Source organism: Dermacentor variabilis, chromosome 8 (assembly GCF_050947875.1).
Source record: "Dermacentor variabilis isolate Ectoservices chromosome 8, ASM5094787v1, whole genome shotgun sequence".
Classification (NCBI taxonomy): domain Eukaryota; kingdom Metazoa; phylum Arthropoda; class Arachnida; order Ixodida; family Ixodidae; genus Dermacentor; species Dermacentor variabilis.
Window position 1 is genome coordinate 38,658,594 of NC_134575.1, and position 15,988 is coordinate 38,674,581.

Genomic DNA, 15,988 nt, shown 5'->3' on the forward strand with positions numbered 1-15,988 from the left:
AATTTTCATTAGTAAAGTTGGAGGTGCATTTATTATACGAGTGCATTCATTACGCGAGAATATATGGTATGCGACGTGCATCGCCAGTCACACTCTTTGTGTGGTTGTGAACTATTCTAGCTGCATCGGTTCCCACTTGGTGAAAGGCAGCAGCATCTGTGGGTTTATTTTTGTTCTGTTATTGACAGCATGAATAGGAAAAGCTTCCATCTTGTTGCTTAGCACAGGAACTGAAAAGTAACACTGCTTGTGTGTGGCCAACTCTCTTCAACCCCCGAAATTGGGCTTGTGCAAATATTAATTTGTTTGCTTTAAAGTGTAGTTGTAGCGAATGGTAATTAGTATAGGTGTGGTATTTGCATAAAACATTAGCACAAGGGCCAGATGTTGACAAATGCCTCCACAAATTGGTTCTTTACCTACAGAAAAGGGAAGCAGGATCATCTCCAGAGTCAATTTATTTTCAAAGTGCCATTACTCAGATAGTTTCATGCCAAATTGCTAGTTGAACATTTCTTACAACTACAGCAGCACAGAAAATTTGTTTACAGGCTCTTGATCGGCGTTGTGCTTCAGTCTACTTGAAATTTTCTGGTGGTTGAGGCCACAGGAGCATTTAACGTTCACCCATCATGCAGTCGCAACGCTTTGAAGTGCAATTTTAACTGCGTGACACTGGAGTTGACTATAAATGTGAAAATGTGCAAGTATCCATATTTATCCCTTGTTGCAGCTAGCACTTTGTGGCACTGCATAGCACTCCATCACCGTTTGAGATCAACCTACAATATCCGGTTCTTTCCTCTTTGCAGTTAGTGCTGTGTAGATGCCATGTGACGCTGTTCCACCTTCGGCATCGCCCCAGGCTGTAATGTTTCATCACTGGTGCAGAACAATCTAATCACCATGCCATTGTTGTCACAAATACGCTTGTATCACATAATCTCTCATCCTACACAAACGTGTTGGCCCATCTCATAACATAACCATGCTTCGCAGAACCTCGAACGATGCTGGATAACGAGCTACCCGCAAAATGCTTTTTATCACATCGATTTTCACAGTACTGTGGAGGTCTGCGTCATTTTCTTGAAGATTTCAACCAATCTAGTGATGATTCACTGTTGCCATTTTATCTCCCTTTGACATTGCAAGGTCCTCCTCGAAAAATAGAATAGAAAAATAATGATCGCTGAGTGTTCGAGTTGCAACAGTGTCTGACTGCAAAGTCACGTGTGGTGAACGCACGGCTGTCTGTGCTACAGGGTCGAGAGGCAGAAGCAGCGGAGACGCGCTCGCTGCTCGAAGGAAACGGAGGCGGCGAGTCTCGGAGCCAGGCGGCGACTTCACCATCGGTGCACGGAAAGGTGTCTGCTTCGACGCCGCACTCGCTACACCTTTGCCAGGCCAGGCCAGACAAAGAGAACAAGGCTACGGGTGAGCTCAATTAGGCTGCGGGATATGGCTTCGGGATGGTTTGTATCTTTTGGCGGATTTCTTGCTGAAATTGCCATTGTCGTCCCGTGTAATGTCTACAGTCAGAGGCCTCTCCCTGCGACCTCCAGTTACCCCCATCTTGCGCCGGCTGACCTCATCCTAGGCCTAGGCCCGCGAATGTCCCCGACTGTGCTTGCCTTCCCTTGGCACCCAATTTGTAACTCTAATAGACAACTGGTCACCTGCCCTAGTATTTCATGCCCACCTCCATTTCTACCTGTTATACAGCTCAGACCACTTGTAACGAAGCTGCTTGTAGTGCAGGACCAAATATAATGTGGTCTTTTCCGACTCCCGTTTATCTTCCCATCGAACTCTGTGCATATGCACATTGCTTGTAGTGCAGCAGCGTGCCATGAGATATCGGTTATAATGGGGCTGTCAGAAAATCTCGCACACAAGCGAGGCAGCGAGCATGCTTCCTCAGTAAGGTGCGCCGGCCAGAGGGAGTGTGACGAATGCGATGCAGAGGAGGAAGAGGAGACGCAGAGCGAGCGAATAAACGAGTAAAAAAAAAGAGAGAAAAGAAAGGTCTAATTCGGCAGCAGCATGATGGCTCAGCAGGCATTATTCTGTGACCATCAGCAGTGTTGCATGCCAGTCATAATGGTGGCGAGGTAGGTGATAGTCAAAGCCCTCCTTCGTCTGCTACGTTGAAATCCGTATGTTACGCGGTTCGCTTCTGCAGTTTATACAGACCCTGCCTTTGTTTTCTGTGAAGCCCTGTTGTGTAAGACCACGAACAACCAGGCCATGTAGTTACAGTGAAACCTCGTTAAACCCTAGTTGGCCAGAGCTCGGAAGAAGACCGTACTAAACATTAGTACTGTTTAACCGAAATAGCATGAGATCGCCCACTTACCTGTCGAAAACGGAACACAGAACTCGGAGAGAGTGCGATGAAAGGGGAAGAAAACATGCAGTATTTATTCACTTGGCGCGATAAAAGTGTTATTTTCGTCTGATGCCGCCACGGCCTAGCACGACGACAGCAGCCTCAAACTTACTCAAGCTGCGCCAGCTTTTCAGCCAGCCCTCTCTTCTCGGCAAATGCTCGCATGGCAGATTCCTCGTTGGCGTTACGTATTCTCCATGCACGCGCGCGGTAGTGCTGCAGAAGTCCCGGGGTGCCTTTTTCATTCCTGGGTGCTGTTCTCGTCGCGACGATTGCATTCATGAGGCTGACGTAATGCGCAGCTTCTGCCACTGTCGGGCCTGAATCTCCTGTGCTGTCGCTTTCCGTGTTGCCCTCACCACTGTCACTAGTCGACACTTCGGCAACAACAGAGGCAACAATGGTGAAAAGTCGAACCTCGTAGCCAATATCTCTTCGCAGTCGCAGCAGCGCTGCCGAGCAACTTCTTCGCATTCCAAATGCCACACACCGTAGTCAACAGCAGACCCCTGTCGCATGCCTGCGCCGACTTCATGTCACCTTCGATACCACGGACGGTGTCTAATTTGTCTTCTATGCTGAGCATCCGGCGTCTTTTTTATCCGAGCTTCGGCATGACGCGAGTCCTCGCTTGCAAGACGCCACAACGCTCTCTGGCACGGCGCCGTAGTGATGTTGATGTTGATGTGGCTTCACGCGCAAACACAGAGGATGCTTGGAAGCCGTTGTTCCGATCTCTGAGGCTTGTTGTTCTGCCGGGCCACCCGATGGAGACAACGTACCACCGTGTTTGCTCGACGAAAAGTGGAAACAGTATGTGTAAACCGACACATACGCAATAAGCTAGTACAGTTTATGCGGATACAAAACACATTATGTTCAATGGTTGCTGAGTTGGGGATTTGACTTCACTACTTTTAAATAGATACTACTGTTTAAGCAGGTATGGTTTAACGAGGTTTTACTGTACACGTATTTTCACTCAAGCGACTGTTCTATATATATATATATATATACACATTTGAATGGGGGTACACTTTATCATCACACATGCTGATAAATTGCCTTTATTCTCATTTAGAAACCTTATTTGTCTGTCACATGGGCAGGCTTCATAAATAGCAAAAAAGAATTAAATGTGCATTGATATGACACATCTTGGTCGTACATGTGTTTTCGCACCAGTTTTTTTCCGAACAAGACCGCGCAGATAACACTGGCAGGGTGTGTATCCTCTTAAAGGCCACAGCATTGCAAACAGTACTTGCACTGGAGAGTTCTTTGCGTGCTTGCACATACTATCTGTGATCTCGCCGCTTCTTACCGTTATAAAGCGTTGTTATGCCGCACAGTTGACTGTCACACAGTACTATTAAAAAAACTCTGAAAGCTGTACAGTACGTCGTGCTATAAGAGCAGGGACCTCTGTCCTCGCGTGTTCACAGCAGATGTGCAAGAATTTTCTTGTGTCAAATTTCATGTAACAGAAAAGTTGAAATGTGCTCTGAAGGGAGTTCCAGGGAATTATTACTGCATATCAAGAGGGCATTACTTTCCCAGATGTAGAGCACATATTACGGGACACGATTAGGGCGACATTAACTTCCTTTCATCACATTTCACCATTCGTAATAGGAGTTAAGAAGGCGAAGGAGCAACAGCAGACAAAGGGAAAAATTGTTTGTGCTTTACCGTCAACAGGGGCAAAATGTTCAGGAACAATCTAATTAGACATTGTAAACACACAGGAGGCTGCGGCTGAATGGAGGGTCATGAATATTCGTGGGCTTTCCACACAGACACTTCGCCAGGAGCAGAGGACTCCGACTACTACACCCCCGAAGACCCAGCCGTGCAGGAGGGTGGTCACTTCCTGGTCGACCAAGGGACCGACACCAGCTTAGACACACCGCTAGCAGAGACGCCCAGTGCGGAGAGCTCGTCGGGAACGGCAGTGCCGACGCCGTCGAGCGGCAGCAACAGTGCCAAGAACTCACCGGACGCCATGGCGCTGCGCCGGCGGCGAGCCTTCGACGACCGGTGCTCCCCAGTACACGAAGAGGAGCGCCCCATCGAGCTGGTGGAGGTCAAGAAGGCCACCACGCCGCTGGCACCCACGGGGACCACGACCACATTCGAGGCAAGTGTGGCCAGTTATGTTAGATTACTGAATGTAGCGTTTGGCAAGTAGTGGCCTCAACACACCTCTGAGGCTGGAAGCCCGGAGCTTCTGTGTAGATTCACAGTAAACCTGCATTTGAACCTGCCATGGTGGCCGAGTGGCTACAGCAACCTGCTGCTGTACGCTGTGCTACAGCACTCTGGAGGAACAATGCCAAAATGCTTGTGTATTGAGCATTGGCTGCGCGTTAAGGGAACCTCGTGTAGTAAAAAACCTAGAGGCCTCCACTACAGCATTTGTCATGGCCCTTGTGCTTCTTTGGTAGGTTAAACCCCATGAATTAATCAGTTGGTCAGTGAAGTCGCACGGTCAATTCAGTCAAAAGAAGTAATGTGTCAAGTTGAATTCACTCTGGATAGACAGGCAGTCAGCAAGTCAAAGCAATCCATCAACTAAAGTTGGTCGGTCACTCGGGCAAGCCAGTCACTCAAGCCTTCCAGATCAGTCAGTCACCGTGCACTTGAGTAAACGTGATAAATCATGAATATCATTGCATAAAAGTAACACTGCAAAAATACTGAGACTCCTTTACTGGCACATGTTAAAAATGGCAACCTGCGAGTGCTTAACTTTAATCATTACGGTTGTTGTTTTTTTTTGCAGGCACGCACCCAGACGACATCGCCCTCCCGTCCCTCTGCCAGCAGCAGCGTCGGCCACGCCGAAACTAGCATTTCTCTGCCGGGCACTCCTGCTAGCAATGCAAGCAATCGCAGCAGCGGTGACAGCTGCAGCAGTGGTTCGAGCACGCGCCTGCTGCTGTCTGGACGACACACCTCCTCTCAACCTCCAAGCAAAACCACAGGTGGCAGCGTGGACTGATGACAACTGCAGGGAAAGAAAGGAAAGAAGAAAAAGGAAAAAGAACAGACGACAAAAGAAAGTCACAGAAAAACAAAAGAGAATGGAAAAGGAAAGAGAAGTTCTGAGCTACGCCGAGGGCAAGCCAGATCTGCGGGTTCGCATTTCTGGAGGAAAAGGAGATGTGCCGTCATGGGCACGGGTTGCCAATTGCCAACGCCTTGCCTTTGCCAAGAAGTACCAGTAGTTCTCACACAACTCGTGAAGAGGCGCACCACATACCTTCAAGGTGCAGCACTTGCGTTGCGCGTCACATAGTGCCAAGCCTACTCTAGGCTTAGTACGTTAGGCTTGCACGCTAGGCCTAAGGAGGGAGAAAATTGCGGTCGTGAAATTCAGGCTGTTGGAAGAGGAGTGCAAGGGTGGGCACCGTGCTTATACAGGAGTTCACTCTCGGTGAAGCATGCATAGGAGATGGGCTTGGCTCTGTGTTTTAGTGCATTCATTGTCACCTTTGGCTTTTAATTTTGATCGTAACTGCCATCATCATCGTAGGCTATGGGAGGTGAAGGGAAGGGTCGGTGCGAGGTGCAACTCTGCGCGAGTTCGAAACATTTCGCAGCGGCTGGGGCAGAAGCGTAGCGAGGTGCTATTGCATGCTTAATTGCCTATGGCAATTAAGACGTGTCAATTGGGGCCATTACCTACTGCTGAGGTGGAATACGTGACTGGTGGCTGGTCTCGGTAAAATGTACATAGCTGGTCTTTCTACACAGCACGCCTGGAAAGGTGTAGCTAAACGATTTTGTTTGCTTGTAATATGTGGCCGTAAGTCAAGCAGGGATCTGGAATGAAATGCAGCTGGCATTGTGATTGTTATACACTGTGTTCAAGACGTTTGTGTGAAACCGTAGCCTTGTTTGCGTTGTTCAACTCTGAGCCAGTTTAGGACCTGACTCTGAGTTCACTCAGCATCCCAAGTGCAGGATATACAGTCAGCATCGTCAATTCTTTCTTTCTTCAAGAGCATATGAAATAAAGTTATTTGGTTCACAAGTCTTCATAGGCGACATAACGAGCAACTGATTATCGGGGAAGTTGGTGTCTTTACCTAAAAGAACAAAATATACTTGGCTCATGCTCAAAGGTTAGTGGTAATTTCGATGGGGGCGAAATGCGAAAACACCCGTGTGCTTAGATTTAGGTGCACGTTAAAGAACCCCAGGTGGTCAAAATTTCCGGAGTCCTCCACTACGGCGTGCCTCATAATCAGAAAGTGGTTTTGGCACGTAAAACCCCAAATATTATTATTATTAAAGGTTAGTGGTAAATATTTGTAAGTGCAAGGCTGATATATGTAGCGAGGTGTTGACAGCGTAACCAGGAAATTCACTCAAAGTTGGGCTAGGGCTATGCACCGGTGTTTCACAGGGATAAATTTTTCAACGGATAGACTTGTTCTATGGATTCTCAGTTCTGATTGTGATTTGGTCCCTCAATTTCTGAGTTTTTCTGGTGCATTTTATTTGCCTATTTTCTTTGTTTGTGGCAGCTGAAGCGGCGAACACTTGCTTGGGATAGTTAAAAGTTCTCGCATACAGCAGGATTAAAAGACAGATTTTTGCATGCTTTTAGCTCGACCTTACTTGTTTGATCATTGGATCCACACAGCACTGTTCGAGGTTGTGCTTCAACTTATTCTTAGCCCAGTGAATTGTATCCTCGCTTAAAATTGACATGCATGGCCTGAATGTTGTGCCTCGCGAGTTTGCAGGTGCCCTGCTTATTTTGAGACTGTCTTTTAGAAAGCTATCATTTTCATTGCAAACGGAATGTTATTTTGTTTCCTGATCTCCTGACCTTGTTCATACATTTTGAGATGAAAAACATGCTAACTGGAGAAACGTTGACATCTGCGTAATGCGAAGCATTCTGCGAATCGTTGCAGCACAATGTGATGGCGCACACCGAGCTGGTAGGGGCCGAGAGGCTTGAGATGCGCATTGTCGTCCTTGCTGCTTCGTCAAGCTGACGTTTGCGTTCGTTGAATTCAACCTGAGTCAGCAGCGTTGTAGAGCAGGTCATTTCGGCAGGAAGTTTTGACATCCATACTCGGCACAGTCATTTTTTTGTGTTCTCGATTGCGAACGTCGGCAGCAGGAAATCGTACGTAATAGGATCGTATCCGCAAGGTTCTACTGTAATGCACTACACTGTTGGGTTATGTCGCTAGGTTGGCCATCATGCCATGATTTATGCTAACTAGGTTGATGTCATGGTTCTTTGGTTCCGACATGATCAAGTTGGGTTATCGTGCACTTTCCGACAAGGAGAGACCTCCAGGCACAACCGGCACATTCTTTTGGTCAGTGCCACTTCTTGAATCTCGTTTACGTTAACCTGAACATGACAGGGCGCACTTCGTAGATGATAGAGCGCTTTTGTGGTGTTGCAACACCCGTGTCTTGCAGGTAGTTCAGAATTCAGTCTCCACATATTTTGAAATCCAGCAAGTTGGGAGACCATCTTCATCGTTGCATTAACCGTCTACCTTAGAGAGACGCTTAACACAACATCAATAAGTTGCAATATCTTAGTAGTATATGGCTTCGTTGCCAGTTACAATTGAACTCTGTTAGAACAAACAGGCTTATCCACTGAAAATAGTTATATATATTTCTATATATCAGTGAAGAAAGAAAGCCAGAAAAGAATCCACTTATTAAAAACAAAACTACACATAGTAGGCAGATTTGGCCGGTGCCCTAAAGTGTCCCTAAACAGTCGCGAAGCGTGGCGTTTTCAGCAGACGCATTTGAGTAGACCAGCTTTAGTGCGCGTCCCTCAACGATGGCCTTTACCGGTGCAATACATCCATTGCAAAAGAACATCCTGAAACATCGTGCAAGGCAGCTCTACATTTGGCAATGGATGCCCCGAGTTTAATATATGCATTCAATGTTGCAGTTCATTACGAGGAAGTGATTTTGCATGAGCATTGCAAGTTTAGCATGTTCAATATAGAGAATATACTAATTAGATTTATCCAGATTCATTATATTCAGGTTCAACTGTAGTCCCACGTTCCTTGCAAGACTCTACCGACGATAGTGGGTCCCAGCACATGGTGCTCACACCATGTGACGGCATATGGCTGCCCATTTTTTTCGTCCAGTCTGCTGTTGTTTGTAGATTGTGGCGTCTTGATTTGCGACTTTCTCGCCGACTATGTCAATCGTTTATCAGTCGAGATAGACTTAACAGTTGCTTTTAGTGTTCATTTCTCTCATCAGAGTTTGAAAGATGTAAGCAGTAGGTCATACTGCACTTCTGGTCTACAAATAATTGCTCTGCAAAAGCAGGGGCTGTACAAATGCTTTTAAGTGTGCATACGGTGTGCCTCAAGAAGGCTCTTTTAGTTTTGTTTGTCTTTAATTAATCAGTGCTTCTAGCATTTGTTATCTTGGCACCCTTGCTACACGGTGTGCTCTGAAGCTCCATCTGGCCTGTAATCATTGGTCTTTTAGGTGTAAAAAACAGAGCACTCTGGAACGATGCTGTAGAACGTCACCCAAGAAAGTAAGCCAGCCTCTACGTTAGGCCACGAACAAGTGGTTTCACAACAGTTTTGCAAGTGCCGCAACATAACCAGAACTCTCCGGAAGTATTTTGTTGCGTGTGCGTGCTGGTGCAATGTCTGCAGGTACTTTGAACCAACATTCCTGCACCGACACTGGAAAAATGCAGGGCTCTAAAGTGTTTCTCGGACTGTGCTTCGACTTTTGTGTCCTTGCTGGAGCACTGTGCTGTATTGCATTGTGGAAAGTTGTACAGGATTAAAAAATTTTGAGTCGCTTGTGTTGCATTTCTTGGTGCAAGCTTTTGAAGTGATGAAAGCCCTTTGTAGCGCTTGCCTTGGCGTCTTCTGCCGGAAGTCTTGAAGTTTAAAAGAACAGGCTGTTGGACTAGTTGTTACTGCATAACGTGAGGTAAAGCGCATAAGTGCATATAGTTCCGGCTGACATTGTTGGAAGAATTGGCGTATCGCTGCGCTAAATTGTCGCATGGAACTGTTCAGCCATTCTTGTTGTCTCAAAGGCAGAAAACATTGCATATAAGATAAAACAGCTCCCTTTATGCAAGACGGGAAGAAAAAAAATTTACGTTAGATACATAACTTGCAAGCAGCGTTTAAGCATATAGAGCTGGTTCCCACATGTTTGACCACCCTGGTCTTTTCTCTCTCTCTTTTACCCCCTTCTTTGCAAGTAAACGTGCTGTAATGACAACGGCGTTTGCAGTAGGACGCAGAATAAACAGGTAATGGAGGTGACTTAGTGAAAGGAACGTAACGACACCCGAAACTGTTACAGTTCGCTAGACAATCTTTTATTTACAAAACGTAAACGGGCACGCAGCCTCAAGAACCGCCCCCCTGCGCCTTGTTTTCAACGCACTTCGCAGCGTCCCGCAGGCCATGCAGCAGGTCCTGCATCTGCGCCATGTTGCACGCGAACGATACTGGATTCTCGGTGGAAGTTTTGAGCTCGATGTGGAATACCGGCTCGCCGATGCGCTCGAGGTGGTTGCTCTTGACGCGATAGTCGACGCTCCAGTCGACGCCGGTCACGTGAGGCGGCCGCCGCCCGATGCGACTCAACTCGACGCGCACCAACTGCTTGTTCGCCGCGTACTTGCGGACCAAGGTGTCCGCACGGGCGCCGGTCATTCCGTACTCTTCTAGGCGCAGCGCGAGCTGAGAATCGTCCAGGTTGAAGCGCGAGCTCTCGAGCACCAACGCTATCAGCCCGGCGCAGCCATCTTTGAAGTCGTCGTCTGCTGTCGCCGACTCGTCGTCGTCGTCGACGCCGCCCGCTCCCGGTTCGCAACCGTTCGTGACCACGCTGAAGACTTTGTCGAGGAGTTTGGCGTAGTCTGCATCACTCACTTTGCGCGGATCGGCGGCCTTGGCGATGCCGTTGACGAACGCTTCGGCGAGCTCCATTGCTTCGGATGCTCCGTCTCCGTGCGTCCGTCAAGACAGACGCACGTTTGGAGACGTGAGAATAACATGTCGGCAAAATTGACGGATTGGACGTCAGTATAGTGACACCGTAGTTTTAGGCGCGATTATTTAAAGGGAGTTTACGGATGACGAGCCTGACAGTCGACAGACGTTCATCTCGAGTCTGGGATATAGGTACGATGTGTATATGCGCTGTTGGCGTTTTTCACAGTGCCATGATAATAGCAAATTAAATATGTGGCTAAACTTTCTCCACAGGTGTGAGCGTGGCACCTCGACATTGCTGTTCCAATTAGCTGCGCTTTATCCCCCGGAATAGTTAACTGGAAATAAGTGCATTCATTTAAGAGGCTTTGTCAAAGAAACTAGGAGGAGGGGAGAGATCAGATACTGTAATACCAGTGGCATAGCCGGATTTTTCTTTTCTTTTATTCAGGAGTAGGGGTGTGTCGGTGGCCAGCAGAGGTGCAGCGCCCGAAATTCCCAAAGGGCTGCCATTTTTATAGCCTACAGTTCTGCGGAGTTGCAAGTAGCGTAGCCGGGAGGGGCCCGACAGTTGGCCCAACTGAGGCCGTGCACGGGCTTTAGGGGAAGGCCGAACTTGTGCAGACCTCCGCACTATCATTTCAAGTGTGTCCCTAGCTCGCGTTCGCTGGCAATTGATGTGCGATCTCTTTGTTCCTTGTTCAGTTTACGTGCGATTCCGAGCTGTACTAATAATGTTCTTACTGGTTTGTGAATCCGCATGCGCGAAGCCTCTTGTGTAACAAATGTGCCTCCGAGATGTCTGATCATGCAGCATTTTACTTCCAACAGCAACTTACTATTTATGCTGTTTTCCCTGGTTCCTATAATATTTCTGGAGCCTGTGTGTGTCATACGTACGTGAACCACGTAAAAAAAAATGGAAGCAAGATTGTTCTCCGAAATCTCAAAGGCAGCAGTCGTAGATTGCAAGCACAGAGGCTTCATCGGAGGGCCTGCGCCTTGCTAGCACAAGTTCGTCAACGTGCAGCTGAAGCGGGGATTAATGAACGAGCGCGCGTACTATAGCGGTACAGTTCACAAGAGGCCAAAACTTGCTTTCGCAAATTCTTTTCTTTTTTCCTTTACCATCCAAACCTGCTGCCAACTGAGCCATATATTAATACATACGGGAGACGCTCCTGAGAGCAAAAAAAAAAAAAAAAAGACAATTCACCGGCGATTGCCATACTCCCTAATGCGAAATTTGAGCGCAGCTCTACGTGTTTTTCATTTCGCGATATATTGGCTGGAGCGGACAACCTGTGTCGTTCGGCACCCTATAAATGGAGCGAAGTGCGGCTCGAGTGATTAGATAATATGAAGATAGCGAGAGCCGGCGCGTGGGTGACGCGTGGGCGCGATTCACAGCAGCAGCCGCCACCGACAGACCTCCCGGACGACGCGCGCTACTCTGGCGCCATCTCGTAGCCATCATCGTCACGCCACGCTGTTCTTCTCGCGCTTTCTACATACTCTCCTCCGCTTTCTCCCTCGTAGTTCCGCTGCACCTCCCTCTCCGCTTTCCCCCTCGCGTCTTTCTTCCCCCCGCTGCGTACCTCGTTCGCTTTCATCTTTCGCTGGCTCGTTCGGTCGGTTACGCCGACGCTGCCGCAGGAACGGACGCCTCTGCTCTCTAAAACGTATCCTCTACAAATCATACAGAAAAAAAAGGGGGGGGGGCAGTTCTTCCCTCTCGATCTGCCAGAGTACGTGTCTGAGCTATGGGAGCTGGAGCACAACAGTGGCAACACTAAACCTTGCTATCAGTTTCCGTGTTTCGTCTTCGGCTGAGCCTACCATTTCCTTAAAGGGCCCCTCACCAGGCCCCGTAGCAAATTTCGGTTAAACGCTGGAAGTTCTTACGTGCCCTCTAGGGAGCGTTCTGCCGCAATTTTTTTTCAAATCGGCTCATTAATAGCCGAGATACAAATATTTAAATGTTGCGAACCCATGATTTCAGGAGGCGAGCTTCACCGCAAACATAGGTGCTCTCTCCACTTGCCCCTCTAGCTTCCGCAAGCGAAACTCCTTCCCTGCGCTCTCCCATACCGGACCTCGAGGATCGCGTGGACGCATACGTCACTGGGCCCGTCTTCATTTTTTTCTCGTTTATTATTTTTTTGCGGCGCAGCGAACTTCCGCTGGCAGCGTCGCGTGCGAGCTGTTACAGTTGTCTCGTTTCCAGCGGCACATGATTTTGCGCGCTGTGCACGATGACACCTGACTAGCGGTATAAGTCTGTGCTACACGAATACCGAGGCAGACACAAGCGGATCACAGAGCATGATCCCGCGCTGAACCATGGTAGAAAATGACATAGTTTCCGTATCTGCGCGCGCGACTGCTCGACGTGGGAGCAAGCAGACGAAACAGAAGTACATCTTCCTTGCTGCGCTGCGAAGTAAAACAAAAACACGCAGACATTCAGTTTGTGCGTTTTATTATTTCTCTAAGCCTTAATTCGTCTATTCTAGCAACATATTGCGCAAATAACAGATGTTGCTTTGAATAATTCTCGAAGTCACGTGTCACCACGAGCGACGTCACACTGCGGACACCAGTACGTAGGCGCAGGCGCACGAGTACGTCATCCTCCGGCTTGGAGCGCGGCGGCCGCGAGGAAAAGGAAAAACGGCGTTGGGTTTGAAGCTTCAAATCTTTCCGCGGTGCGTAGCGATGCAATACCGTGCACACACGATCGCTATCGTTCAAAGTATGCTCTGCACTTGTCACAAGCTCAAAATGGCCAGACCTGGTGAGGAGCCCTTTAAGATGGCAACCCAACAAACGCTCTGGCGCTGGCTACTCGGAGCTGCCGAGGAGAACGGGTTTCTTTCGGGAACAAATATACTTGCGAGGCAGCATAACGCCGTCGAACCCTTTCGGCGGGTATGTGACGTCGTTCTGCCAATTCTTCTTCCCTGAGGATCCGTCTCAGCGACACATTTTATTTCGACAGCTATTACGTGGACACTCCAGGTGAATTTCCGCCGTGATCGTCGGCGTTGCCGTGATCCGTATATAAAGTCCGAGTGCGATAACATCACGGTCGCGCGCCACGTACTGTACGGGTCTCATAGTCTCACCCGCGCAACGGGTTTTAGGGCACTGTCTTCTCCCGCGCAAAGGAAGGGGATGGCGCTAGGAGGGGGGGGGGTGAAGTCAGGTGAGCGCGATTCACCTCTTCTACTCCGGCCGACGCTGCGCATGGCGCGACTGAGCGCGGCGACGATACTGCGCACGCGCAGACGCTGACGTAGGGGTCTGCGCATGCGCAGTACCGTAGCCCCTAGTTCTTGCGTACGCAAGCCGCTTGCGTCCCCTAATCTAAAACTCTCTAATAGAGAGTTTTAGAATAGGGGCCCCACTAGTTTGGGGCCCCAAAGAGCTTTGCGGTTGTTAGCGTTGGGGCACGCTGGAGTGAAGAGCTTTAGAATAGGGCTTTGCGTTTGTGGATAGCGTCTTGCGCTGACAGCGCCACTACGGCGTCAAAGAAAAGCTATTAGAAATAAATAAAATATACCATTTTATGATAGGAATAGTAACTTTGACTTGCCTGTATTCACGTTTAATTACAATTTAGAGGTTATTGTGCAAGCAGCAAAACAATTAGTTGCGCTTAGTTTTCAGCAAACCAACTTTAGGTGCCTTCATCGGCCCAGTTTAGCCGTGTTAGGTCTACGAGCCATAATATCCACAATCGAATTCGGAATCAGCGGTGTCTAATGAATCTGTCTTCATAACACGTACGCTAGTCAAGAGAAAGCGATAACCGCAGTCACTTCTCCAAGGTTGCGAACTTCACGCGTTACCACGAATCGAACCCAGTTTGGTGCTAACTTAGAGCCGTTGCTTCGATGGGTGCCGCCATGTTTGCTGACGCAAAGCTTTTGGGGCCGCTATTTGGGCTCCCGCTAAATCTGTGAAATAGCATTCCCAACGCGAAACCCAAACGCAGTTTGCGTCTCGCGCATGCGCAGTGGCTTCGACGCTATTTCTTTGGGGCTCCAAAACGTTTGGGGCCTCTATTCTATTCTATCTGCGGTGGGTGCAAAGTTTCGGCAACCAGAGAGAGATGATGGCTTCGTGATAGTTCTTGTGCACGAAAGCGATGTTGGAATGTTCACTCGGCTAGCTCGATCGGCTGCAAAATTAAAATTAAACATTTGTTTCTCGTCTGTCAAGTTCTATAGATGCAATACTATATTGTGTAGTAGTAGTAATACCTGAAGACATATATACACTTCTTTTTCTTTTTAGACCACACACAGAATTTTATAAAATCGCCTCTGGCGACTTTATAAAAAAAGCAGGCGCCGAGATATATATTATAAAAGCGCCGAGATATATTGGCCGTCCAGTTGCTTGTATGTTTCAATACATGAAACGACGTTTTGTTAAAAAATAGGTGGAAATACACTGCACTCAATTAAATAAACACTGATTGATTGAGTGAGTGATTGACTTTTACTACCAGTTTTATGGCGCATACCTCAAAAGCAATGCGTTGCCTTACTGAGGATTCGTTCCAAGTCGCTATATGCCTTGCAATCTCACCGGCTGCAATTCGAAAATTATAATATGTGCCGTAGATTTATCATCAAACACTTAATGACTGAACTTATTAATTAGTAAATTATGAGTTTTCGTCGTGAAAGTAATGTCCGCCTCTTTGAGATCTACAAGCTTTAATGAGATGCCTGAGATGTTGGCTTGGCTGATCGCCTGGCATGCTACGTCATGCTACAGGCGATTTCTTTTTTTAAATGTCCGTATGGTTTAAAAAAAAAGAGAGTTGTATGTCGAGTTAAAACATCCAAACCCGATCGAGATGTGCACAGGACAGTAAACAAAGTGCAGAGAAAAAAATAAAATTGAATAAACTCCAATGCAAAACGTTTAGGCTAGGAAATCTGTATTATTAACTCTTACAATTCACTGCAGCATTATCTTCAAAAACAAACGCATAAGTATAGTGACAATTATTTTTATGCATTTTATGCAACAATTATTTACTACATAAAACATCGTCAAGGGGTAGGAGAAAGTTTTTATCCACATCTTCAGTGTTTTCCAAAGAATCTGCCGGCACATTTTTTTACTAGTACTATAGACTGACTACTTTCTTTATAAACGTTTTACTTGCTAGTTCCATATCGAAAGTGCGTAATTTATTCATATCTGTATTTTCTGAGCCACGATAGCGAAAGTGAATCCTAATGGGGGCCGCCGTATGCTTCCCGCCAATGACAGACACGAGATGACCTTTATCTTGATTGTGCAAAAGCGTCTGCAACCGAGCAGCAAGCACACTTGTGCTTCAATTACGAAGGACTGATGCCACCTGGATAACATAACAGCTCCTTTAGCGTTTCATGCACAAGTTCCCATTCGGTGCGGAGTTCCTGTTCACAGGTTCAGAACAAGCCGCGCGCGGATCACCCACCCTAGACATATATTTCGTCTAGCAACGTAAGTGCAAACATGGCGGAGACGCCGTCCGCACATTTCTCTACAACTTGCACGTTGTGTGTGTACTCCAGCGGTGGCGGGCTACGCC

The 15,988-nt window shown here is 47.6% G+C and overlaps 2 protein-coding genes across 4 annotated transcripts in view; one reads left to right on the forward strand and one right to left on the reverse strand.

Annotated features, from left to right (window-relative positions):
* Mrgn1 (Mahogunin ring finger 1) overlaps positions 1–9,229 on the forward strand; it is a 31,132-nt gene extending 21,903 nt beyond the window's left edge. For all 3 annotated transcript variants that reach the window (XM_075701892.1, XM_075701895.1, XM_075701894.1), the window contains 4 exons: positions 1,266–1,437; positions 4,192–4,532; positions 5,178–6,522; positions 6,695–9,229. In XM_075701892.1, coding sequence (XP_075558007.1) covers positions 1,266–1,437; positions 4,192–4,532; positions 5,178–5,396 — 732 coding nt within the window. In that variant the 3' untranslated portion in view covers positions 5,397–6,522; positions 6,695–9,229. The remainder of the gene's footprint in view (positions 1–1,265; positions 1,438–4,191; positions 4,533–5,177; positions 6,523–6,694) is intronic.
* A 519-nt stretch (positions 9,230–9,748) lies between these two features.
* On the reverse strand, positions 9,749–10,531 carry LOC142590063 (COMM domain-containing protein 3). Its single transcript, XM_075701904.1, has one exon. It carries the CDS (start codon positions 10,378–10,380, stop codon positions 9,796–9,798), a length of 585 nt encoding a protein of 194 aa, XP_075558019.1. The 5' UTR covers positions 10,381–10,531; the 3' UTR covers positions 9,749–9,795.
* Positions 10,532–15,988: the final 5,457 nt, after the last annotated feature.

Bases quoted from the DNA above. Each gene is read 5' to 3' on its own strand.
- LOC142590063 (XM_075701904.1), bottom strand. From the start codon at position 10,380: ATGGAGCTCGCCGAAGCGTTCGTCAACGGCATCGCCAAGGCCGCCGAT.